The sequence below is a fragment of the Theileria annulata genome, chromosome 1 (genome assembly GCF_000003225.4).
Source record: "Theileria annulata chromosome 1, complete sequence, *** SEQUENCING IN PROGRESS ***".
NCBI classification, from domain to species: domain Eukaryota; phylum Apicomplexa; class Aconoidasida; order Piroplasmida; family Theileriidae; genus Theileria; species Theileria annulata.
Window position 1 is genome coordinate 1,279,912 of NC_011129.2, and position 24,861 is coordinate 1,304,772.

At 32.7% G+C, this 24,861-nt stretch overlaps 9 protein-coding genes across 9 annotated transcripts, besides 16 other annotated features; 3 read left to right on the top strand and 6 right to left on the bottom strand.

The window, feature by feature from the left end:
* Positions 1 to 117: 117 nt before the first annotated feature.
* On the bottom strand, positions 118 to 1,535 carry TA02975 (uncharacterized protein; the record flags this gene model as incomplete). Its single annotated transcript, XM_949043.1, is given in 6 exon segments — positions 118 to 481; positions 517 to 533; positions 552 to 716; positions 765 to 888; positions 925 to 1,053; positions 1,087 to 1,535. The coding sequence occupies 6 exon segments, from the start codon at positions 1,533 to 1,535 to the stop codon at positions 118 to 120; spliced, it is 1,248 nt and encodes a 415-aa protein (XP_954136.1).
* Positions 1,323 to 1,391: a sequence feature (1 probable transmembrane helix predicted for TA02975 by TMHMM2.0 at aa 49-71).
* Positions 1,536 to 1,648: 113 nt separating the features above from the next.
* On the bottom strand, positions 1,649 to 3,997 carry TA02980 (integral membrane protein (apical merozoite antigen), putative; the record flags this gene model as incomplete). Its single annotated transcript, XM_949044.1, has 1 exon — positions 1,649 to 3,997. The coding sequence occupies one exon, from the start codon at positions 3,995 to 3,997 to the stop codon at positions 1,649 to 1,651; it is 2,349 nt and encodes a 782-aa protein (XP_954137.1).
* Positions 1,853 to 1,921: a sequence feature (1 probable transmembrane helix predicted for TA02980 by TMHMM2.0 at aa 693-715).
* Positions 3,998 to 4,670: 673 nt separating the features above from the next.
* TA02985 (uncharacterized protein) lies at positions 4,671 to 6,174 on the bottom strand (the record flags this gene model as incomplete). The annotated part of the gene is made up of 3 exons (XM_949045.1): positions 4,671 to 5,115; positions 5,197 to 5,407; positions 5,484 to 6,174. 3 exons carry the CDS (start codon positions 6,172 to 6,174, stop codon positions 4,671 to 4,673), a joined length of 1,347 nt encoding a protein of 448 aa, XP_954138.1.
* Positions 4,716 to 4,784: a sequence feature (3 probable transmembrane helices predicted for TA02985 by TMHMM2.0 at aa 85-107, 122-141 and 412-434).
* Positions 5,752 to 5,811: a sequence feature (3 probable transmembrane helices predicted for TA02985 by TMHMM2.0 at aa 85-107, 122-141 and 412-434).
* Positions 5,854 to 5,922: a sequence feature (3 probable transmembrane helices predicted for TA02985 by TMHMM2.0 at aa 85-107, 122-141 and 412-434).
* Positions 6,175 to 7,329: 1,155 nt separating the features above from the next.
* TA02990 (uncharacterized protein) lies at positions 7,330 to 9,446 on the top strand (the record flags this gene model as incomplete). The annotated part of the gene is made up of 3 exons (XM_949046.1): positions 7,330 to 7,612; positions 7,702 to 9,164; positions 9,279 to 9,446. The coding sequence occupies 3 exons, from the start codon at positions 7,330 to 7,332 to the stop codon at positions 9,444 to 9,446; spliced, it is 1,914 nt and encodes a 637-aa protein (XP_954139.1).
* A 656-nt stretch (positions 9,447 to 10,102) lies between these two features.
* TA02995 (SfiI-subtelomeric fragment related protein family member, putative) lies at positions 10,103 to 15,055 on the top strand (the record flags this gene model as incomplete). The annotated part of the gene is made up of 1 exon (XM_949047.1): positions 10,103 to 15,055. One exon carries the CDS (start codon positions 10,103 to 10,105, stop codon positions 15,053 to 15,055), a length of 4,953 nt encoding a protein of 1,650 aa, XP_954140.1.
* Positions 15,056 to 15,394: 339 nt separating this feature from the next.
* On the bottom strand, positions 15,395 to 19,978 carry TA03000 ((subtelomeric) ABC-transporter protein family member, putative; the record flags this gene model as incomplete). The annotated part of the gene is made up of 1 exon (XM_949048.1): positions 15,395 to 19,978. The coding sequence occupies one exon, from the start codon at positions 19,976 to 19,978 to the stop codon at positions 15,395 to 15,397; it is 4,584 nt and encodes a 1,527-aa protein (XP_954141.1).
* Positions 16,658 to 16,726: a sequence feature (10 probable transmembrane helices predicted for TA03000 by TMHMM2.0 at aa 143-165, 178-200, 288-310, 317-339, 444-466, 837-859, 900-922, 976-998, 1002-1021 and 1085-1107).
* Positions 16,916 to 16,975: a sequence feature (10 probable transmembrane helices predicted for TA03000 by TMHMM2.0 at aa 143-165, 178-200, 288-310, 317-339, 444-466, 837-859, 900-922, 976-998, 1002-1021 and 1085-1107).
* Positions 16,985 to 17,053: a sequence feature (10 probable transmembrane helices predicted for TA03000 by TMHMM2.0 at aa 143-165, 178-200, 288-310, 317-339, 444-466, 837-859, 900-922, 976-998, 1002-1021 and 1085-1107).
* Positions 17,213 to 17,281: a sequence feature (10 probable transmembrane helices predicted for TA03000 by TMHMM2.0 at aa 143-165, 178-200, 288-310, 317-339, 444-466, 837-859, 900-922, 976-998, 1002-1021 and 1085-1107).
* Positions 17,402 to 17,470: a sequence feature (10 probable transmembrane helices predicted for TA03000 by TMHMM2.0 at aa 143-165, 178-200, 288-310, 317-339, 444-466, 837-859, 900-922, 976-998, 1002-1021 and 1085-1107).
* Positions 18,581 to 18,649: a sequence feature (10 probable transmembrane helices predicted for TA03000 by TMHMM2.0 at aa 143-165, 178-200, 288-310, 317-339, 444-466, 837-859, 900-922, 976-998, 1002-1021 and 1085-1107).
* Positions 18,962 to 19,030: a sequence feature (10 probable transmembrane helices predicted for TA03000 by TMHMM2.0 at aa 143-165, 178-200, 288-310, 317-339, 444-466, 837-859, 900-922, 976-998, 1002-1021 and 1085-1107).
* Positions 19,049 to 19,117: a sequence feature (10 probable transmembrane helices predicted for TA03000 by TMHMM2.0 at aa 143-165, 178-200, 288-310, 317-339, 444-466, 837-859, 900-922, 976-998, 1002-1021 and 1085-1107).
* Positions 19,379 to 19,447: a sequence feature (10 probable transmembrane helices predicted for TA03000 by TMHMM2.0 at aa 143-165, 178-200, 288-310, 317-339, 444-466, 837-859, 900-922, 976-998, 1002-1021 and 1085-1107).
* Positions 19,484 to 19,552: a sequence feature (10 probable transmembrane helices predicted for TA03000 by TMHMM2.0 at aa 143-165, 178-200, 288-310, 317-339, 444-466, 837-859, 900-922, 976-998, 1002-1021 and 1085-1107).
* Positions 19,979 to 20,473: 495 nt separating the features above from the next.
* On the top strand, positions 20,474 to 22,808 carry TA03005 (uncharacterized protein; the record flags this gene model as incomplete). Its single annotated transcript, XM_949049.1, has 11 exons — positions 20,474 to 20,650; positions 20,692 to 20,811; positions 20,852 to 20,974; positions 21,027 to 21,128; positions 21,297 to 21,447; positions 21,488 to 21,545; positions 21,581 to 21,722; positions 21,813 to 21,988; positions 22,021 to 22,123; positions 22,176 to 22,237; positions 22,355 to 22,808. 11 exons carry the CDS (start codon positions 20,474 to 20,476, stop codon positions 22,806 to 22,808), a joined length of 1,668 nt encoding a protein of 555 aa, XP_954142.1.
* A 143-nt stretch (positions 22,809 to 22,951) lies between these two features.
* TA03010 (uncharacterized protein) lies at positions 22,952 to 23,665 on the bottom strand (the record flags this gene model as incomplete). The annotated part of the gene is made up of 1 exon (XM_949050.1): positions 22,952 to 23,665. The coding sequence occupies one exon, from the start codon at positions 23,663 to 23,665 to the stop codon at positions 22,952 to 22,954; it is 714 nt and encodes a 237-aa protein (XP_954143.1).
* A 201-nt stretch (positions 23,666 to 23,866) lies between these two features.
* Positions 23,867 to 24,598, bottom strand: TA03015 (U5 snRNP-specific component (DIM1); the record flags this gene model as incomplete). Its single annotated transcript, XM_949051.1, has 4 exons — positions 23,867 to 24,235; positions 24,303 to 24,404; positions 24,447 to 24,524; positions 24,557 to 24,598. The coding sequence occupies 4 exons, from the start codon at positions 24,596 to 24,598 to the stop codon at positions 23,867 to 23,869; spliced, it is 591 nt and encodes a 196-aa protein (XP_954144.1).
* Positions 23,903 to 23,971: a sequence feature (1 probable transmembrane helix predicted for TA03015 by TMHMM2.0 at aa 163-185).
* Positions 24,599 to 24,861: the final 263 nt, after the last annotated feature.

The window sequence follows — 24,861 nt, forward strand, 5'->3', positions numbered from 1 at the left end:
TTATAAATTTATATCCTCCTAAACTCTTCAACACATGGGATTTGCAAACCTCTTCCTTAAGTCTAATCATAAGATTATACACATAACACTATGGTATTAACTATATGTATGGTGATATTAAGTAAATAATTGAGTAAACTTTAAATAGGATGTATTTAGTGCAAACTTAAAGGAAGTATCTGTCTGTGCTTTAGTGGCCTTATCACCAGTTAGCAAATCAATAAAATTTTTATCAGTTTTAATATTTTTACTTTTAGTGGGAGGTTTGCTTTTCCTTTTCACACTTCTACTGACTGAACTAGCAGCAGATTCTATATTAGTATCGGTTTCAGGATCCGGATCGGAATTAGAATTTAAAAGATTAAGTTGTTGTTTCAGTATATTGTGAACCCGTTTTGTACCTGTATTTTTATCACCGTCTGTGTTTCCATTGCCGGAATTAATTAAATCACATTGTTCGCTTATTAAATATGAAGTTGATCTGACCATTAAAAGTTAGAATGTGAGATGAATTACCCAATTTTGTGTGGTACCTATTATTTAGTAAATACTATTTTATTCAAGTTCTGGTTTGGTTTATTATTATTTAATTTATAGAAGCAATGAACAAATATAATTTTATCCAGGATTTCCAATTTCTCTTTAATTCCTACATATAATCTCAAATCCTCGTTTCCACTTTGTTTATCCCCTAGGATCCCGCTTATCCAATCTTTCTAAATTAATAATAAATATTTAGATAAATGAAATTTTAGTTAGCGTACATTGAAGAATACGTTGAGGTTGTTGTTCACATTAATATCGTTTGTTACTACTATTACATAGCCAGATGACGTCAATATTTTATGAAAATTATCAATTAATTCTTTATTTAATATTTCCTTGAAACTGAAGAAAAATGTGAATTTTGTTGAGAAAAGTTACTTTTTTGAATTGATGTATAGAACTACACATTTGAAATATTGAGAGTTGAAGAGGTGTTGAAGGTTAAGAAGATTCCCACTCAGTAAATTCAAGTTGTCAAATGTAGAATTTATGTCAATTTTATACCTTCTGAATTTAAAAATTAGTAATATTTAAATTTACTTCGAGTATTTGTGGTATATATTGAAAAGAGTGTCGTATGTGTTACAGTAAATAAAATTATATGTGTCTGAAGTTTGTGGTAAGTAGTTCAAAAAAAGTTTAAAAAAAGATATATCATAACCAATGTGCAAAGCTCTTTTGACGTCAGAAATATTATCGAATTTTGCCAAGGGAAATTTATTAAAATGCAATTCTGCACAATTACTCAATATTTGACTGTTATTTAACCTTTTATTAATCCTAAAGTAATAATTAATAGAAAATATCAGTGTAAATATGAATATTAGAGATTGGTTAGGGAATAAACAATACTTTAATGGTGTGAAAAGGATTCCAGGAATATTGGCGTAGTAGTAATAACTCCCGTTTTTATGCTGATAGTACCATTCACGCAAACAAATATTAAAATATTTTTGATATTTAGAATAATTAGAATTTACACATCTCATTCAATAAAATCATATAATTAATTAAACATGTGGCTTAGCCACACTTTACTCATATAACACTGAACACATCAATGTATAATATATGAAGTGTAATAAAGAGGTAAAAATTAGTTTTAATGGTTTAACCTAGAGATTCTGACTGGAGTAACTTCAGATCTGTCTGGAGTGTGTCTGCTCCAGATTTGATCACCTCTAACATTCGAAGCGTATTCATCCCGATCTTGTTCGTCATCAAAGTCCTCATTGTAGTAGTTGTTCACGTTATCATCTTCATATATCTGGGAATTGTGTTTTTTCAAGTGATTCTTACTGTAGTACCTGTATCCAAAGTAGGCTAAGACGGCCAGTACTACAAGCGATACTGCCAATATGATGTATAGATAAATCCTATTCTTCTTGGTAAATAATACAGGCGTTTCTGAGCATTCATAGTAAACGCCGCAGCTTTTGTTCACCCGCTCAACAGTGTATTTACTGCACTCGAAACCCTCCTTCTTCAAGCTAGTGTATGGCGTGAATGGTCCTGAAGGCATAGATTTTTCATTCTTTTTCTCAGATTTACCTTTCTCTTTGGGTTTGTTTTCAGCACCCTCCTTCTTAGGTTCTTCAGGTTCAGGTTCCTTGGGCGGTTCCTGAGCATTCTTTTTTCCACCGTTTGGGTTCTTCAAAAACCCCTTGCCCTGAACGATATCGCAGGGGTAATTTATAGCATCCTCTTCATTGGGTGAGCTGAGACTTGTAAGGGCATAGTGGCCGTTACTTATAATAAGACAGCTGGGAACAACGTCGAGAATGTTACATTTCTTTTCCTCGACGGAGTATGTAGCCCAGTTTATACCGACACCTTTAGTATAGATCGGACGATCCTCAGAGTACCTAGGAGCAAACATAATTGAAAGAGCAGTGCTCAGCTTTCCATTATTCATCGCCTCCTTGTAAAGGTCGACGTCTGAAAGCTTCTGGTTATTTGTGCTAATATCAACATCACTTGGAGAATACTCGAAAATTATCTTGGCACATGCCTCATAATCTTCAGCCTCCTCCTCAAATATCGGCTCAATTGGAACACATTCGTCCTTTTGGTCGTCGTAGGATCCAAAAATCGAATCTCTAATAGGGTAAACTGGGCAAACTACAGGCCAGTCCATGTGAAGACCGCTGGTTCCGTAAAATAGGTGTGAATCCTCCTTGCTCTTATCCGGGTACATACAAGCTAAACTGCTAGTTCCTTCGTCCGGAGAGTCTTGGTCACAGTACTTTACGCCCTGATTATATTGCATGGGACTATATAAAATATAACAAAGCTTCTCAGACTCATCATATACAAACGGGTAACGATACTTTGAATTACGATTACTGCCCGGAACAATGTTTCTCGAATACTCAGCACAATTACTTAAATCTGATTCGTGTTTATAATTCCAGCTCCTTAGGACCTGAGCACTAATTGGTGATAAGAGCTGGTTCTCCATGTCCAGTTTTGATGAATTTGAGGCAACTTTTGTAGCAGGGAACCCCAGCCCTCTCTCCTTGGGGTCATGATGGGTTATGCTGCTCAAAAAATCAGCTCCATTCTCGAGTATGATTGCCTTACCTACAACTGGACATTTTCCTATAGGCATCCTGTAGTCATAACTGCCAACGGTGGCAGATTCACCCAAATCTACGTAAACCCCTGAACCGTGGACCTTAGCGATATCAAACTTTGCCATGAAATCGGTCCACTTGTTCCTCTTTTCTTCGTCTTCTCCTCCCTTCCCTTTCTTCCCCTTAGGGCCTCTTCTATTCATACCAGACCGCTTCTTTTTGTCTGCTCTACTGCTTATCAATCCTGATTGCAAAAATGATCCGAATCTACCTAGTGTTCTGTTTAATACGTTATTCCTTGTCTCTATTAATGAGGTATTATTAACGGTACTACCACTAAAACCGTTGTGATGACTTGAATTTTGAGTTGAAGAATTATGAATAGGCGATAAACTGCTGTTGCTTTGAATTAATGATACTTCAAAGGGCGTTCGGTTAGAAGTGTGTTGAGTAAAAGGTTCCTCTAATGCTAATGAAAATGAATTAATTGACCCTAAAACAGCTAAAAATGATAAAGATTTTAAAAGTCTAGGTAAAATTGATGCTGTTTTTGACTTTATTTTAGATTTTGTTTTATTGTCATCCTTAGATAGTGTTTCACCTTCTACCAGATTCCTACTGTTATTTACTACCTTCCCTGGACCAATTCTGCTCTTTTGATTAAATTTTCCATTATAAAAATTTAAATCGTCGATGTGTTGGCTGGTTTTTTTCTGGTGTGTAATGTAGTGATGAGATTTGTGTAGTTGGGTTGGTTGATGAGTGAAAACATTTTGCTGGAATGAATCATACTCTTCCGAAGGGTCAGAGTTGCTTCCTAACACAGGATTTAATTTATCCTTTTGTGCCCTAATTTTAAGTCCTATTTTTTTCATCTTACCAAGTCATCATTTACCGATTGTGTAAGAATCCTTTATGACAGATGATTAAAAGTCGAAATATGCGTAAATCAAATAAAATCGAGTTAAATTATAAATCAAGTTAAATATAAATCGGTTCCGAAGTTAGAGTTAAAACAGTTCAAATGTATCCCATAGTCTTGTTAACAATTTTCATTTGACCTTCTTTATCCGTTTTTTACTCGTGTCGTAAAAAACGTATTTTTTGTTTTATGAAAATGTTTTATAATTAGTTTAAATATACTTTTTAAGCAGAGAAATCACTTGCATCTAAAATACAACGTCAAGTGCACGGGTATGCTGATGCCTTTTATGCAAAACTGTGCTATGCCTTCTGGAAGTCCAATTTTCCCAAATGTGTTTCGGACTTATTTTAATCCGGATTCCAGATATTTTTTCACATTTTTAAAAATTTTCATCTAGCGCGTAAATGGAAGATTTCGTGATTCCTAGCCCTTGTCTCCATAGACATTCATCTTCTCCAGCCTTCTCATTTTTTCTATTATTTTTTATTTTTTATTTATTAGTAATTTGACCTATAAACTATTTTAATTAATTGGCCTCAATTTGAATAAAATGTGTGTAGATTAAACATGTTAGTAAGGCAAGGTGTGTGACGGATAACTGTTAATTACAATATATAGTGAAATTATAAGAGATTAAATATACTGTACATATTCTTCGGTTTATATAGTAACATTATGAGTGCAAAAATGAGGGATAAGACAGTGAATATTGAGAACAAGATCCTAAACGTGATGAGGTGACCCATGTTAAATCTCGAGGCCTTCAAAATAATAAACTTCTTTCCACCATAGAGGGTAACATCATAGTTGTTGTTAAACTGTAGCTTGAGAGGAAGTTCTAAGGGTCCTTTTAAAATTCCGTACAGCTTTGTGAAGGTTGGGAACGGAGGCGGAGTTAGCCATTGTATAAAATGACCATTCCTCACACCTGAACCTGATTTTTCTGTATTCAACTGCTTAGAGATCTTATTTCCTTTATTCCATCCATTAATCAGATCATAATTCTTATTCAGTCCAACTTTATAGTCATTTGAATATTCAAGTGCGTCATCCAACCAATAATAATCACTAAACATTTTTATTCAACAGATAACAACTAATCTAAGTATAATGACTAGGTAACTAAATATAAATCTGTAAAAATGATACTTGAAATTTAATTTATCTTCTTTTGAGACATTCTTGATGAATGCGAACTCTTGATTATTTGTTAATGCTTCACTTGATTCATTCAGTTCAATTTCTTCTTCTTTGATAACCTTTTTATTGTCTTTATCGCTTACTGAGGAAAAGAACTTGAACTGGTCATTATACACGTTAACCAAATGTGATCCGCATGGATTCAAGATTCTATTAACCCCTATAATAAGGTTAGAACCACGATAGATTAATATTAACAAGAAATAATTAGCTAAATTAATAATATAAAAGAATACCATTGATCAGAATCTTGGTATATGTATTACAGTATTGTAAATCACCGTGATTACGTGAGATTTTTCCGGATATTTGCATTTTGCTAAGCAGTTTATAAACACTTGAAAAGTGGAAAGGGTAATTGAACAGCTTATAGTAAACGTAGATTTCATCAAAGTTTATTAGCTTTTCGTTCTTATTCAAATTGCAATCTTCAGAACCGATCATTACCGAATGCTCAATCCCAACTTTGTAACCGGTGAGCTCCTTTTTACAGGTAACAGGATCATTTATTAGGAAAACGCTAATCAGTATAATCAAGTTTATGATAAACATAATTAACAGTATTGTCCCGTACTTATTGCAGTTATTGTTGCAATACATTAAATCTAAAATAATATTTAATAATAATTTTAAATTAAATAGCTGATTAGAAAAGTTGACTAGTATAAACAAACTTTTATTGAATAAATTGTTAAAATTATTATAGAAAATTCTTTTAAAAAGGCCTCTCTTGCAAAGTATATCTTGGCACTGTTGCTCGTTTTCAACAGTAACTGAAGAGCTGAAAGAAGTTCTATTAGTGCTCAGTCGCGATAAGCCCCTCATCAAGGTTCTTCTAGAACCCAGGCTAACGTAACTTGTTCTTTCAGACCCATCATATAATCTGGACCTATCTTTGCGTAAATATTTGTTCGATTTATCCGACATTTTAAAATTTTTAAAACTAAAAATTACATGCCAGTGTGTTGAGTTGTGTTACTTTTAGAATTACAGACTAGTGATTGATATTATTTTATAATGTGTAAGGAATCTGATAAATGGGTTGAATGTAGTTTGTAAAATCCATAATAATATTATCATAAAAATACATTATTAACACAAATTATTCCATTCGATATATTATAAGGTGTTTAATTCATGAAAAACGAAAAATTAAAAAGAAAAAAATTAAATACAAACTCAAAAAAATAATGTTAAAAGTATAAAGTGAAAATTGGTGAGAGAATGTTATTATTAAAACTACATTGATGAATTTGGATGTAAGATTATGTAGGTGAAGAATGAGATATAGTACACATTTAAACTAAAATAACTGTTGAAGGAAAATTAAAGTAGAACAGATTAAATATGAAAACAATAAATAGTATTTCAGGAGGATTTTAAAGTTTGGGTTAAATTATGTGGTGTCAGTTTAGATCTAAACATATATGCTTTATCAATTACAAAGTTTTAAACTTTTTTTATTTGAGATATAAAGTGATTTAAGTTCAAATCAATTAATAGTTTTGACCGTTGTTATATTCACATAACACTCTGCTCAATGTTACAATTTCTAGCTGAATTGATGCAGGCTCATTATTCTTCATTAAATATGTATTCAACGTATGACCAAATTCATCCCAAACCCCTTAATTGCCATTGAGAATCATTTTTAATGAAAAAATTTTGATTTAAAACCAACATCATGAAATTGTATTTTAGATAGAATTTTAATAATAGTGTTTCAAGATTCTTTGAAATTTCCACTAAATGTAACATGATTTTTATAAAATTAAAAGCATTTAAAATTTAAAAGCCGAAAAAGATCAAAAAGATTTTAATTTTCTATTTATAAAAGGAAAAAGAGTTAAATGGGTAAATTTCCATATAAGACGTATTTAATTCAATTGTAATAAATAATTTGCAACAACTAACAATTCTAAAATAGAGTTATCACTGTCTAATATAGTAGTAAAGTAATAATTGGCTAGGGATTCCAGAAGTTTACAATACCCTAGTTTTATGTACCAGATAAGGCAACATTTGTAATTTAATAGTAACATAATAACTTTATAACAGTATAGACCAAGAAATTTACGGGAAATGGATAACAATATGCTAAGAGATGAAGATTGCCCACTCCCATATATTGATTTCAACAAATTCTGTAGATACCAGTCGGACATGCTTCTGAAGGAAACTGACCTGTTTTTCAATAACCACAACCTGCGTCTGAAGAAGTACATTCTGCCAGTTAAACTACCGGACTGGGCTAAATCATTCTCTGACGTTTTGGATACAGGCGAAGAATACGAACCGTTAACAACCATTTATAGGCATAAGCACTTTCTTAAGTGTCGAATTCTTCACAATTATTCTTATATAGGTAATTTTTTATAACTTAATATAATTAGCTATTAAATAAGAATAATAAAATTTATATAAGTATGGTATTCATGGAATAAAATTTTTTAGAAACTAGGTGGAATAGAAGCAACGATCCTAGAAATAAGAACATACCATTTGATTTAAGGCCATTAACAACTGAAATATTGAATCAGCTTGACATTATAGATGAGGATATCCTAGACCCTGAATTTTCAGGCCTTTTGATAACTCTGAATACGTACCCATACTACAACGAGGATAAAACGTCATCTGGGGAAGCACAGGAAAATGAAAAACAACCAAATAATATTAATGGTGTTGAAAAGGTAAATGGAGTAAAGAAAAATGGACCAGTATGCGAAAAGAAGCAGAAATATAGCAAGATAATATGCGGAGCACTGGTGGAATGTCTGATAACCAACGAAAGATGTATCAAGTCAATGTGGTTTCACCCAAACCTAAGTAAGCACTCATCAAGGTTGGTTCTCCAAAATTTCTTGCCCAGATTAATGTACGAAGTATTTCAGCTACCATCAGTCATTGACGAAAGTGGCAAAGTTAGCAAGTTCAACAAGTTCACATATATCATGCACAACGATTTGGATCTTTTCCCAAGGCAGTGCTGGTTGCTCTTCGCAAGCATCAAAAAAATGTCGCTCCCGAGACATTACGAACCGAGCACATTCGAAGACCACCCAGTCTCACTAGTTTATGGAGAATGCCACACTGATGAAGTGGGTTATTTAAAGTTGAGAAACGAGGAGGAAAATTTCGACGATAACGTCACTGAAACAAACAGCCCAGTTTCTGAAGACGATGATATGACCTTTAACAAGAATAAACTAATTCACCTAGATGATTATAACATTGATCTACTTAACGTTCAATTGAATCATTCCACAATGGATCCGCCTACTGTTATTGATAACAGCTCCAAATCTGTCGAAATGGTAAATAGTGCTGTTGGTAGTATTAAACACAATGATAAATCCACGGTGAGTGAACGCATGGATTTTGGTAGCACTAGAAAAAGTATTCAAGAAACTGATGGTAAGACGATTAACTGTGTTTCAAATACTAGTAACAATGTTGATACTAATAATAACAACCCCAACAACAATTCGACCGTCAATCCTAACTTAAACGGAAATGCTGTGAATATGAACAAGGTCAATAGTTCAATAGTTGATAATAAAAGTAAAAGGAACGTAAAGACTGTTTCGGGTATGAATTATGAAGTTTCAGATAACACAAAGAATAGGCTGATAAAACTCTTAAACAGCAACGCTAGGATCAATAACCTCTACAAACTTTTTATCAGCGTTGGTAGCGTTAACAGCACACGGAACGTATCCTGTACTTGTAGACGTGAAAAACTCAAGAAAAACGTGGATGATCAGGCCTGGTTGGACCGTTTGGTAGGATGTTCTGAAAATTATATGTACTTAATGTTGCCAAAAAGAGTCGAGAGACCAAGATTGGGACTATTAAACCGTGATGGTTGGAGAGATTTACTAATAACATATGTCGACAATGTATTGCTTCATGATGTAAGTCATTCTTAAAAATCCAAACTAGCTAGACTATTCTTTTATATATGAATACTTAGTATATAATTATTTTGACTATTCAAATACCCATAATTATCTTGTATAATATTTTAGCTGAATAAATTGTTACCGGATTATCTACAAACTGATGATACCTTGAATACTAACATAAACTACAACAACAATACGGAAGAGTGGTGCCAGCTGAAAAGAGAAGATTTAATTGATGTAACAAGCGATACCGAAGTTTATATGAGACTACCGGACAATTACAACAATTAATTTTTATAATTTTACATGTATATCTACTGAATTGGCTAGTAATTTGTTTCTTACATCCCCATCATTAATAGATCAAAAGATGGACGTAAAACTTGATATATAATGGAAGAGGGAATTACGTAGTAAAAATTTTAAGAACTTTGTTCTTGTATTTGTTGCTCTGTTATGGCCGAAAACTGGCCAGTGCAAAGGGCAAAGATTCAGAGAAGGAAGAGCCTCCTTCTGATATTCTAATCATAACTGAAGATCGCAAGTATAGCAATAATTTTAAACAAAGTGATTTAACTAATTATAAAATCGAAGAAAATGATTGTGAAACGAGATATGAATTCAATTTAGGAGTAAAATGCATCGAAATAAGGTATAAAAACGTTACAGTATGGAAAAAAGACGAGAATAAATATCCAAAATCATTTACATATAAAAAAAATGAAAATTTATTCAACATTCACTTTGAAGGAGAGACCGTTACATACATTTTTCATGATAACAACTGGAGATCTATTTCTAATGAACAATTTCAAACTGCCTTATCTGCAGATAATTTCCATTCCAATTTTAAGTTTCTTGGTCCTGATTCTGAACTCACTAGTGATTCCTATGATGTCATTGAGTATCCAAATCCAAATTCATTGTTATATATTCTTAAAGATTCTATGTGTGTTCAATTACTATATAATGATGTTGTTGTATGGAAACAATTCTGTGAACCATATCCTGTATCTATATACTTTAGATCCTATGACTCCTATGACTCTACCTATTGTGCCATATTATATTTGAACTTTGATCCATATTATTATACATATGTTTATGATGGTAATATGTGGATTCTTAGGAAAGATTTGTCTCATTGTTATTCCTTTAAACTAGATCCATCTATGCATCCCAAAGATATCACTATTGTAACTGAATCCGGTGGTTCTGAGGAATCTTCTAGTTCTGCTAAGGAGGAATCCGCTGCTACTGCTGCTGGTTACACTGTATATGATCATGGTGATGGAATATACTTGTATGATTTTGGCACCGCCAGATGTTCAGAGGTTATGTATCGTGGCCAAACTGTTTCCAAGCGACAATCTGGTGGTCCATATCCTAGAAGAATTGTTTTTGATACAGAATCTCTCACATTTGAGTTTGATTTCAAGAACAAGACTGCAGTCTATAAACTCAATGCTGGTGGTTGGTACATATCTGAAGTTTCTGATAATTTAGAACACTTTAAATATGAATTTCCTGAGTGGATCCTAAAACAAACATATCATAGATTTGGTTCCAAATTGTCAATGAAAAATCTGAAAATCTTGACCTCTGACGAAACCGATGGTTCAGGTGCCAAACCCATAAATGTCCACAGCTCCATGCTACTTTATGAGAAATGGCAATTTGGCTATTACTATCCCGTCCATACATTATATCTTGAACTAAGATACAAGAATCAAGTACTTTTCAAGAGCACTGAGTATCCATATAGAGGAAGACCAAGGATAGTTCTATTTGATGAAAATAATAATAATATATGGGTTTTTTTCAGTTCAGGATTCAGTTTCTCATTAAACTATATAGATCATTCTGATGAAACGGTTCTTAAGGCTGAACCAGCTAATCACACAGAGCCAGTTGAGTTCAAGACTGAACGTAAGACTGATGCTCCCTCTATTAGTCCAGAAGTTGCTAACTATGAGTCAACACCTAAGTCCAAACCTACAATTACCAAGATCTCCCTAGATATCAATACTACTGAGAGTACTGATGATTATGACTTCAATGACGAGAATGGAGTCATTACTTATACTGCTAAGTCTGGCTGTTTGTTCAGTAAGGTAACTCAGGGTAATAAGGATATATGGAAATCCAAGAATAATGTCTTTGCTAATTTAGCTAGATCTAAGTCCAAGGATGATGGAATATATTTGGCCATACTACTGACAAATAATATGTTCAAACTGTTCAAACAGGAGGGCGATGGTAACTGGACTGATATCACTAGCCAGAGGTCAGATGTTACTAATCTTAAATTCCTTGATGACAATGATACTGAACTCAAGGCATCCGACTACACAATTACCATTATCTATCTATCTTATGAATACACTTTCAAACCTGGAGTTAAGTGTCGTAAGATCAGATACAATAATATACCTATTTGGAACCACTCTGATGATACTAGATTTTCAAAAATCAAGATATTTTCAATGGGTCTTATTACAAACAGTTTTTTCGTCTTTAACAATGAATTTGAATCAAAAAAACTAGAATTTAAACCAACTCCTGAAAAATCTGAACCAGAACCTACTACTACAGTTACTATTCTTGAGGCTCCAGAAGCTGAGGCTGAAGTTGAAACTCCCGAAACTGAGACTAAACCTGCTGAAACTCCACAAGAAACTCCTAGGACTGCTCCAGAGACTACTCCACCTGAAACTACACCTACTACTACTCCCGATGCAACGGCAACTGAACCAGCGACGACTCCTGTCATTACCCCTGAGACTACACCCCTTCCTCCTAAATCAAAAGATTCGCGTGAAGAAGTATCAATTACTCTACTTAATTTAGATATTGACCAAAAGAAAGATGGCAAAGGATTTTATTTTTGTGCAAACGATAAAATTGGAACATTTACAGCAAATTTTGGTTACGGATTTAATGTTGTTACACAAAAGGGAAATGAGATTTGGAAAACTAATGATAATGAGAACTATGGGACCAAAATAGTAATTGACGGTGTTTCTATTTGTGGGACTACAAAAAATATTGATATATTCTTGGTCAAAGGAGTGATGAAACAATTTAATAGATCTGGTAAGAATAAACCGTGGATGGAAAAATCTAAAATAATAACTCTTGACCTTAAAAACATTGAGAAGAAGATTGAGTATAACCGTATTGTTGAAGATATTTTTACAACGATTACCACAAATTATCCTTTCTTGATCGATAAAATAGTTAACCCAAAGACGTTTTTCTCAAAATGCTGTGGATCAATTTGTGTTTCAAAATGTTGTGACTCCAATTGTCGCGGTTCGGAATGTTGTGGCACAAATAAATTCATTTGGGAATCTAAAATCATAATTGGTTCAGATAGTAAAGTTATTGAAAAGCACGCAAATAAAGTAATATTCGCCAATCCGAGTAACAATATGAGATATTTGGCAATATTGCTTACGACAGACGAAATTGTCCTGTTACATAATTCATGTGTACGTAAGTGTTGGGAAGATATCACTGGTACCAGGAATAGTATATCAGATCTTAAGGCTATCAACGAAGATAACACTGAACTTGATTCAAGCCAATATAAATTAGAGTTAAATAAGTTTTCATATGGAATTAAGTTCAATTACAGAGTCAAGTGTAGTAAGATACTATATAAAGATAAGGTAATTTATAATTATGATGGAAACAAAGACTTTGAATTTTTAAGGGGAATATATCTTTATCTATCTTCAAACAGGTTTTATATTGTGGGTCGTGAAAACGTAACTAAATTACTAGGTGAAGAAAATGATCTAATAACCTTGGATGTAAAGAAAAAACAAAGCACAATTGAATACCAATTTGTGGAGAAAACAAATTATGGATCTTTTGTTTGTAGAGATAGTTTCTTTTTTAATAAAATAACTTATAATGATAAACTTGTATGGGAATCTGGTAGTGACAAAGATTATTCGTACAAAGTCGTTTTAGATAGTGGATCTGGATCTTCTAGTTTGAAAAACATCACTTTACATTTAGTTAGTGGAAACGTTGTGTATTTCTATAATACAAGTAATTTGTGTCAAGGAGCCAAATGGTCAGAAAAATATAAAACTGTTTCACTAAATATTGATAGAACTTCGAGTGGAACTGAATTCGATTATAAAGGGGAGGAGGGAAAGAATATATTCAGTGCAAAAAGTGGTTATGTGTTTTATAAGATAATAGACTCAGAAATGATCTTTTGGGATTCAAGAAGCCATTTTGATTTTGCAAATAAAGTTGTGTCCTATGGAACTGGTTCAAAGAAAGACAAGGTCTTATTGTTTCATGAAAATAATACTGTGACAAATTTTTATAAAGCTGATAAGTGGTATTCAGTAATTGGTGTGACATTAGATATTAGCTTAAGCAAAGATGGTAATTCCTTTTTTTATGCTGAGGATTACAAGTTGAACGTTGAAGTTTATTATCCTGAGGATAAAAGGGCGTTCTTTAAAGTGATTCAGTCAAAAACCTTTGAATCAGATAAAATTATTTGGGAAGCGGAAAATCCTGAAGAGTATGCCACTAAAGTCCTAACTGACGGTTGTGGTAAATCAAGTAAAAATAGGGTAACTATTCATATGTCTAATGGAGAGATCAAGCACTTTTATAGTGGTGGTATGCGTAAACCATGGTTAGAAACTTCTGGTAAAATAATCCTTGACATTAAGAAAAAGAAGAGCACCATTGAGATTGATTACGTAGAAGGATTTTTCAAAACTTTCACCCCAAAACCTGGATACCAATTCAAAACCGTAATGCTTGGTAGTTCGTGGACCTGGCTAGTCTGTGGTTCGAGTTGTTGTAAGTCAGCATGTCTTGGAGATCATATTTTTTGGGAAGCGCAAACTGATGAGGAGTATGCAACCGAGGTCAGAATAGTACCCTTTAAATCATCTGAATATTTGATAATTTTTGTTAACGAATCAAAATTTGTACTGTTTCACAAAGGCGGAAAGGATAAAACCTGGAATGACATAACAGAGACGAGATATGACCTTGCAAATCTCAAATTCTATAAAAAATATAACGATTCTGAATTTACCGTAGTTGATTCTGGCCAATATAAAATAACAAACAAAAATACCTCATACATTTATACATTCAAATGTGATGCTGAATGTGATCTAATTCAATATATGGACAAAACTCTTTATATATTTAAACCTGATTTTGGATATCCCTCAAAAATTTATTTCGATATTTATAGAAATAGTTTTCACGCATTTTTCTCAGAAGATGCGTGCCATAGACTTTATTTAGGTGAAGAAATTGAAGCTATAAGTTTAGATATTGGTATAAAAAATAGTACCGATGAGTTTGATTATGTTCAGACAGAAGAAGTTGAAAGATACATACCGAAAGTAGGTTTTATGTTCAATTCTTTGTTCGAAAAAAGGACTGGTTATTATTATACAGATTGCTGTAAATTTGATTGTTGCGGGGGTGAAGGTTGTGAATCTGATTGTTGTGAGTGTGAGTGTGAGTGTTGTGACTCTGATTGTTTCAGCTCTGATTGCTGTGATTATGAGTGTTTTGAGTCTGGATTATGTAGTTGCAAATGCTGTTATTGTCAATGTTGTGATTTTGATTGCTGTGGCTCATCTTGTTGTGCCACAAAATGTTTCAGTTTTGGATGCCGTCGTTCTGTGAATCAAGTTATTTGGAAAACAGAAGATCCCCTTGAATATTGCTCTAAAGTCATAATAGATTCTTCTGAAGAGGATGAACAAACCTTAACGGTCATCAAGCCCGATGGTTTCAAACAGGTGTTTACCAGATCACTTAAAACTGAACCATGGGAAGAAACTACTGAAAATAAACGAATTATAGAAACATCTGAATCCGAACAACAAGATGATTAGTTTTTTCATTTGGAATAACTCAAAGAATCATTGGGAATATTTTATTCATGTGTTGGAAAACCCCTACCAGATCAAAAGATATAAAGAATAGGAATCTTTAGTTATAATGTATTTTGAACAATCATTAAATGTAACTTCGACAATACATTGTGTGTAAACCCTTAACGGGATGATTTAAACTTAATTTAAAAAATACAAAAATTAAAATTGTAAAATATTTGTAAAATGCTTACTGAACTCTAATAATCTTTTAAAAATTAAAAAACATATATATTTATGTATATTAGACTGAAAATTAATAACACAATGCCATTAGGCATTAAATATTACTGCATTAGGTTAGTTTGAATATTTGTTGACCATCTCCTCTATGATGTTTGATATCGATTCATTTTTGGATACTTCTGAGGCCTTACATGTCTTTATAAGTTTACCATTATGCATTACCCAAACTGATGTACAAGATTTAAGGACTTTGGCATAATGTGCTGTAACAAAACATGTACAATGTTTGAAATATTTGTCCAATAATTGGTAGATGGGTATGCCAATATCTTGAACCTGAAATCCATGTTCTGAACAATTATCAGATGGAGGTTCATCAATGATTAACATCCTATACTGATGTCTGTATAATACTAGCTTGGCAAACCAAAGGGTTCTGAGCTGAGTTACAGATAACATTGTACCTACTGAGCTAAGGTCATCTAACGTCACTGAACTTTCTTCAGAGAAAGGCTCCTTACCCTTGTTAAAGGATTCTCTTAAAGATTGGTCTTTTGTATTCTTTAATTTTAAGGGTTTAGGCATAATTATAGTATCTAATTTTCTTCCACCGTGAAGGTTATTGACAAACTCAAGGAGATCACAGTTATCCAGGGCGTCATTAATCTCATCATCACTAAATAGCCTCCTTGGATCCAAGAACCTTCTGATGGTCCAACCCTTGAAAACAAATGGAAGTTGAGGAAGAACACCAATAATGTGCCTAATGACACTTTTGGGAATATCTTGCAAATCTCTGCCATCCAGCAATACTTGACCAGATCTATATCTTATGGTATTTTGTAGAACTGATAATAGAGTTGTCTTACCAGCTCCAGTTCTGCCAATGATACCAATAATATCAGACCTAGATGGTGATGCATTTATGTCATTCAGGATAAGACCTTCCTCATTCATCTGAGATGATGTATACACACAAAGATGCTTGAATACTACACCACTATGTTCAGATGGAAGATATTTGCAAATATCAGTGAAGTTAATTTTTGGTCTAAACATCATCCTCTTTATTAAATTGGGTTTTGTCTCTTTGAATTCAAGTACCCTTCTCTTAAGTAACGACTTCTTATTCATCTTCAAATTTGGTTTGCTAGAATTGATAACTATGTCCTCTTCATGAACATTACGGAACTTATCAAATATACACTTGGTGCCAGGTGGAATAAAACACTGGAATCTTCTAGCAGAACACATAAAAACTTGTAACCTGGCGAAGGAGAATGAGCAATTGTTGAATGATTTAATGGCACTGCTACTCAGTGATAGACCTAACCCAAAGTAACCAACATTCATTTTGTAGGTTGTAAATTTATCAAATATGATCAGAGCTGTAAGGAATAGAGCTGTTGTAAGAGAGAATAACCAATTAAAGGATATGATAATCCAAGAATTCACTCCCTTAACCAAATACCAACATCGAGATTTGTAATCATTTCTTTCGATAACATCATTAACCAATTCCCATTCCTTTTTAAAACTTCTGTAAATTTGCGATCCCAGCATAGCATCCTCACATGATGAATTGACATGTGACATGGTTTCTAGTGATCCCAGTTGAATGTTCTTAAATGACTTAATAATCTTCAATGCCGCAAATTCAAAGGCCAATACCAATGATATAAAAATAAATGGAATTGATAAGGGAATTGTGTAGAATAGTGTTCCAATAGAAATGATAGTCTGAATGAATGATAGAAATGCAATATAAATACTATCTCCAATATATTGATCAATAAAAATAATATCTGATGAAAAATAAGTTATGATTTGGTTAATTTGTTTCTTGATTTTGATTACTGATGAACTATTCTTAAACACTGAGTTGAGACAATATTCGTGAATTCTTTTCGCGGCCATCAAACTCGATAAAGTAAATAACAGGGTTGACAATAAGGAACCAACAATAATAATGTTAACAATGATAAGTATTGTATTCAGTGCAGAGTTACTGTGTGATTTAACTTCTGAAAAGTCAATAGAGAGACCATCATTGAAGTCTTTATTTTTATTGGATATATAATCCGTAAGATTGGTTGCGAGGATGAATTTGGAGTTATCCATAATACTTGATGCAAGCGAAAATATTATGAACAAAATAAAGGTAAAACCAGCTGCTTTGAAATACACTAGGTATGGATTAAATTTATCTTCGGAGTGATCAGTTTTAACAATTTGGTTAAATGACTTCTTATACTTAGACTTAGTAACAAAACGTCTTCCATACCTATCAATGGAAGTTGAATAACATAGTTTTAGCATGTCATTAGTGAAGAAGTTAAGCTTATATGGACCTGATGGTGATGTGATATATTCAAAACCGTTCAGTGTTTTTTTGCTGCTAAAAACATCTGACAAATAACAATGGAAATAAAGGGATTTATTCTCAATTTCGTATATGGGGATATTAGGGAAGTTGACAAGGTCGGAAGTTCTAATACACTTATTAAGCAATGTTAGTGATGATGAAAGGATAACAGCTAAATCATCCTTAACAAGCAGTCCAGTCTGAGCATTGAATAGGTTATGGAAAACTTTTCTAGATACGTAAGGGTCCAACCCATGGAATTGTGAATCAAGGCACATCAGGAATGAACATTGGCAATTATAATCCTTGTTAACTTTACTAAATATAAGATAAGCATAAATGGCTCTAGCCATCTCCATCCTAACTCTCTGACCACAACTGAGTGAATGAGCATTATCTGAAATAACTCTAAAGTCACCCTTCTCCCAAGATGATATATCAGATTCCAGTTCAATGGCTTTTAGAACATCGTTATAAATATCCTCATCAAACCTATGTCCAAATGTTATGTTTGATCTAATGGTTCCTTCTTTGAGCCATATATATTCAGAGGCATAAAATATAGGCATTGATGTATGGAGAGGAACTACAGCCATACAACCACTGACCAGTGTCATTTCACCTAGAACAGATTTGATGAAGTTAGATTTACCACAACCTTGAGAACCTGTAATTATTGCAATCTCACCACTCTTAAGCTGGAATTTTACTTTCTTCAAATAAACCTCATTATTCATATTGACAAAATCCTTTCTGTTATTGACCCATGAGAAAGAGGCATCCTTATATAAAACTACTACATCCTTGTCAATGTCATTAGTTACATCTGGAACTTCGGAGGACATATTTGTAGAGCCTGTGAATTTGTTGTCACTAATGTAAAAGTTAGGAGAACATTCGGTAAGATACTGATTAACTCTATTGTATGAAACGTAAGAGCAAGCTAATTTCGCAAATGCAGAGGGTAACATGAACATTGAGTTGATAATCCTGAAATATATGTAAAATGATGACAAGAAGCCAGCCGTATCAATTTCAGTAATAACCTCTGCATCCCTAACTGATTTTACAAAATAACTCATCAAGACAAAGAACGACAAATTGTTGCATATAACACACAAAGACTTATTGAAAGCTGTTAAGAACATCCGAACCAAAATTAATAGTAGCTCACTATTTCTAGTCTCAGTAATAATGTTAATAGCAATATCATCATAAAGTAATTTGTTGATCAGAGGTAACTCAGATATAATTTCAATACATTCTGAAATCCTATAATCCTTAACAAGACAAACAAAGTGAAACATAAAAGTATTTATGATCTCAACAACGATCAACATGAATGTGAAAAATGATCCAACCAAGAACAAGACCCATACATTAATCTTAATCTGAGTCGAAATCAATATTATTCCATAAATGAAGTTGGACAAGAAGTTGACAATTGGTATTGCAGATTCAATAAACAAAGAAACATAATAACAATCATATGATTCAAAAGTGAACATGTTAGGAGTAATATCTTTGTTTTGGTATCTTCTTGCAGGACAAAACAATGGGTTTTTTGAACAATCAGAATCAGGAGAGCAACTATGTAAGATACTGTTACAAACGTTCAAGAAGTTTGATCCATTAATGTTATTAAAGAAGTTTCGCCTATGAGATAAGCCATGTTGGAACAAACTTATGGCAACTGAGTACTCCCATATAAGCCTTAGTATATTTAGATAAAAAAAGAAATTTGCGGTCAATAACCCATCTACAATTTGTAAACCTATTATAGAGAATAGAAACAGAAATATTTTCAGGAGAGTAAACGACTTAGTGTTCAAAATTGTCAAAAGATGTTTAATCAAAATTGCAATGCTCATACTAAGAACATTAGTAACGACAATGCCAAGTAAACCAAATAATGTTCGTTTCCAAAATGTCAATAACAATGCACGAAGGAGAACAGACCTAGATGGTTTGGTACTTGGGTATCCATATTGCCTAGTTTCATATGATTCCAATCTAAGCATACCATCACTAATATGTTTTGAAAAAATTGGATACCAATGTAGGACCTGGTCACCAACAGGAAGTGGATGTAGCTTATATGGCTCTACATATTGTTTGGAAAGAAGATAGGCCCATTTAGCTACCCAGTGAAAGAAAAGGTATTTCAAAACACTGCTGGTGTCATAATACCTAAATTTTAAAAAAAATGTGTTCTTTTTAAAATAGGTCTTGGAGTAAGATTCACTTTTCCAGTAATGATGAGTTGAATCATTACCAATGGAGTAACATTTAGATCCAGTGAACCCTTTATGAAAGTTTCCATATCGTGACATTCAAATATGTAAAATAAATGAATGCCAAATAATTATAAGTTAAAATAGATTTAATATCGACCTATTTTAGTTATTTAAAAAGAATTTTAACAGATTTATATCTTAAAATTTTCTATTTTACATTATTTAGTTGAAATAGACTTTATGAAACTGTAAATTGAACATAAACAATTTTTAATAGAAGGCAATATCATGCCTTAGCGATATTTAACAAAAAACATAAATTTTTTATATGCGTATTTGTTGTGATAGTGAAGTGAAAAAGATGTGGTGGAATCAAAGTCAGAATAACAAATTTAATTTAAAAAAAATTGTAATCCATTATGAATTAATTTTTAAAATATATTAATGAGTCTTCTTCTTAATAAATCTGTTTAATTAGTTCTTTATAACAATGTGTATATATGGTTTCCTGTTTATAAAAAATCAAAAATATCATTATTCCTCCCCTTCAAATATCCGTTATTAGTGAATTATATTTAACTTCAGTTTATTATGCCATATTTCACCGTTGATGAATTCGATGAGCAAGTGTTAAACATTACAGTTGAGCTAAATGAATTTATAGACGAAAACAATTTGAGTAAAAAAGATATAAAACCCGAAGAATATGGCGTATTTGTATTCTATAATCATGATATCGATGGAATATGCTCAATGTTTATACTAGAGGTAAAGTTCTAACACACGACTTATAATTTTCATTTTTACAGCACCATACCAAGTTTAGAAATGGATTAAAACTAACTGCGTACCCAATTTTAAATGAATCAGATATATACACATACATCAAGAAGACATTAGCAATCAAAACAGCATACCCGTCACTGAAGGTAAAATCAATTTTATAAATAATCGGGAAAATATTTTTAGTTTGATAAATATTTGAGAGTCATTTTACTTGCAATAAATGGCTGGAACGAACAGATTCTATACTCCATAAAGCTGTATTTTGAGAGGTTCTTGCCAGAAAACCTAAGAAAATTTCTAAAGATAGTAATAATAACAACGATAAGACCACTCTCTTTTTATAACACCAAACACGTAGGAACACACACTTGCTCATGACGTTCAGACAGACGAATGGCACTTTTTTCTGCAAGATAACAGTGATAAATTGAACGAAATACAACAAGAACAAAATAACAAGGTTGTCTAATTATCTTAAATGAAATAATTTAGGACGATAATGTCGTTGTCAATAACTTTTATAAAATTAATTCCACTTCCTCGCTAATAGAATCTGTAATGCGACCCTTTCATACACAAACATATAGCCATACAATAATCATTCATAAATATTAACTAAGTATTATAGATTGTGGAATGCATAAATGAGTGTGATAAGGCCATCGTACTATTCGCTAGCTGTATCGGAATACTGAGCTGCTATGAGTTCACGAACACCGAAAATTCAAACTTAACTCAACAAATAAGGAGTAATTACTTCAAAATTCTGTCTCTGCAAGGTAAGCGACACTGGATAATTTTAAATTCACAACCAATTAGGCGGACCGTACGTGATTTACGATAACCACAAACTCCTGACTCCGTTAATAACGCTGACGTAAGTAAAAACAAATATAACTGATATATGTATAGCACATTTGAAGAATCACTGAAAATTAGCCCTTATGTCTTGATTTACGATCCCCATATCACAAATGAAACCTTGTCCGATATTCGGATCTTCTGTAACCTGAAATTGGACGAATACAACTCAAATTTTACCAACTTATCGCCCGTACATAACCATTATATATTTTTATACTACTATACTCTTTTTACTAATTACGTATTCTATGTTTCTACGACGGCACAGAAATGTGTTTAGTTGAAGCAGAAAAATGTTTTGTCACTGTTAAAGAATAAGTTAAATGTAAAGAAAAACACGGGCCAGCTGTGTTGGAAGAGACGAATTCTCAATATAACTTCAATAGACATTTTGTACATACTATTATTCATTTTGAATAAGGAAAACAAGATAATAATCAAGGATTTCCTGTACAAGTAAGTGTGTAGATTATGCATGGCATCTTTAGTATCTTGATAGAGAGAATAAATGAGGACAGCCACTACGACAAGAACATCCTGTACAAACTGAAGAATAAAACCTACGAATACATCAGGAACATTTATCAACTTGTAAGTCAAATTAGTTGAGTAATTGTTTCAGATTATTAGATGTAAAATAAAGACTGTCAACACCAGTTACAATACCATTTTAACCACCACGATATACCCAAACATTATATTAAAGTAACCAGTCATAGCACTATACTATTGATTCTTACAATATTGCTAATATTATACTATAAGTAATAATACTATAAATAATAATAATAATAACATAATTATAATTTAATGTTTTATTAGCCAATCTTATCATTTGAATTTTATATCATATTTGATCATATCAATATACAATAAAAATAAGGAGAAATCAGAGAATAACTTGTTACTGCTCTTCATAAACAATAAAAACGTAGCCAGGACGAACACAAAGAACAATAATGTGTCTTCACTAGAGGACAGATGGAACAAAAGCAACGAATCTGATGATTCACTGCTGATTTTCGGATATAACCACGACTTGAACAACAACCTCTGGCCCATGGTGTTCAAGTCGCTGTCCCACCAGAACAGCTCGTTCGTCCAGGATTACTTTAACCCGAACCTGCTCTCAACCAAGCTGGGAGATACGGAGTACATCAGGAAGATAATCATAGAGAATTTTAAGATCATACAGCAAATCAAGTATAACCAGGAGGACGATATAAGCCAGGAGCTCGAGAGTATTCAGGAAGACCAAAGTGAAGAGGAGGAGTAACTAGTGTGTACATTTTAAGCATTGTAAAATATTAATTTTTATCGCAATAATACGTTGTCTATCGCAGTAGCTTCATTAAAATTGAACTATTTCATTGTTTACCAAGTCAAAGATTGACTAAATTAAAAGTGATTTGGAGAGGATTATTTATTTTCAGGCTGGCCGTCCTGTGGCTTCTTGTGCTTTTTGAATTTCTTCTTCATGTAGTAGTCGTTCTTCTTAAACTCGTAAATGCAAAGGTAGCACAGCTTGAGGTTATTGTAAATCTTGTTCAAGTTGTTTTCGGTGTTGAAGGAGGAGTTCTTGTTGCACATTTCACAGTTGGTTGGGTTTCCAAACTTCTCCAGGAATTTAAAACAGCGGTCACACTCGGAACTCTCGCGCCACGAGGCCCAGCAGTTGCAGTAGCGGCAGAGCTTAGGGTCGCTGTTGTAGGTTGCAATGTTCTTGGCGCAGTTCAGGCAGAGAGTCCTTTTGTAGATCTTTTCGGCTTTTTTGCAAAATTTGTGTGCGGCAAACTCCTCCTTGCAGTGAATACACTTGAATCGTTTGCAGATGGGAGAGCATTTTGTGCATACCTTTGTTTCCTTGTTTTTAAAATGGTGCTTCTCGCAGTTTAAGCATCGATTCTTTTTTTCCAAGGAGTTTATATAGTCCCAGATATTCACTTTATTGCCACCGTCTTTTGGGGGGTTGGAAGAACCGTTTTCATGGTTGTCGTAGACGAATTTGGGTGAGTCATTGGAAGAATTGTTAGAAAAATTGTTGTTTGAAGAGTTATTAAGGGTGCCTAAGTAGTTTGTATTCTTTAGTTTTGTTAGTTTGACGCCGACTAGAAGATCAGAGTCAGTAACCATGGTAAATGTCTTATAACAATGACATTTGGTTGGTTAAAATCAAAAAGGTCGTTTTGAATCCAGAAAATTGAAAGATAATTTAAAAAATAATAAATAAAATGGAAAAAATCGAAAAATTAACTGAAAATATGGATATTTAGTGTGATGATTGGAATGAATGAAAAAATAAATTAAAAATGCGATTAAAAGAGTAGAAATAAACTAATAACGATATTTGGTGGAATAATCTTTGGGAGAAATGACCAAACCCCGCCCTATATTGTGTATGGAATAGAAGGAAAAAAAGAAAAGTAAACAGTGATTAAAGAATGTACCTCTCCTTGCACCTCGATAAATAGTCTCAATGATATCTATTAGTTCCTGCTTGTTATTCATGGCCCAATTTATCTTATTATTGTTACCAGTGCCGAGATCAACCATCATGTGTTTATTCCTAGAATGAAAATAGTTAGATCTTAGAAAATGGATTAATTTAATATAATTAAGTTCAAACCTATAGAAAAACATCACTGAAACGGGATCGTAAAGCTCGTACATTCCATTAAAATCTGGAACTTCAGTAATATCAACCTGAATAAATAAATAATAAAGCGTATATACCAATATTTACCTAAATAAGTTTAGATTATTTAGATACAAGATAAATTACACAGAAATTCTTAACATCTTCAGCTATTTTATACAGTAATTCATCCATCTTTATGCATTCAGGGTCGTAATCGTGACCAAAACGTATACACTAAACAGTATAAATAAGAAAAGAAAATTAGTCACTTTATACATAAAAATGTAAAATGTGTAAGTAAATTTTAATAAAACTTACGACTACCCTTTCCTCCTCAGTCACTATGGCCTGGTCCTGAAAAGAATTAAAACAATATTTAAAAATACCACTGCCCAACCAGAGCGTAAGTGCTGTAACATATAAGACATTTTTATAAATTGGGTCCAAAAATGGAAAATAACAAGTAATAAAATGATTTATTCTTCCCTCCTTCCCCATCCCTCAAACATCTTCACCTTCCATTAACGGAACTGAGTTTTGGTCAATCTAAAGTTCAAAATTATGGCGAATTTTAATTTTTCAAATTATATGGAAATTAATATTAAATATAATCTATGTTAAATGACTTTTAACAGGAAAATGTATATGTAAAATAGAAATTTGTAAGTAAATTCACATAAAGTGAAGAGTT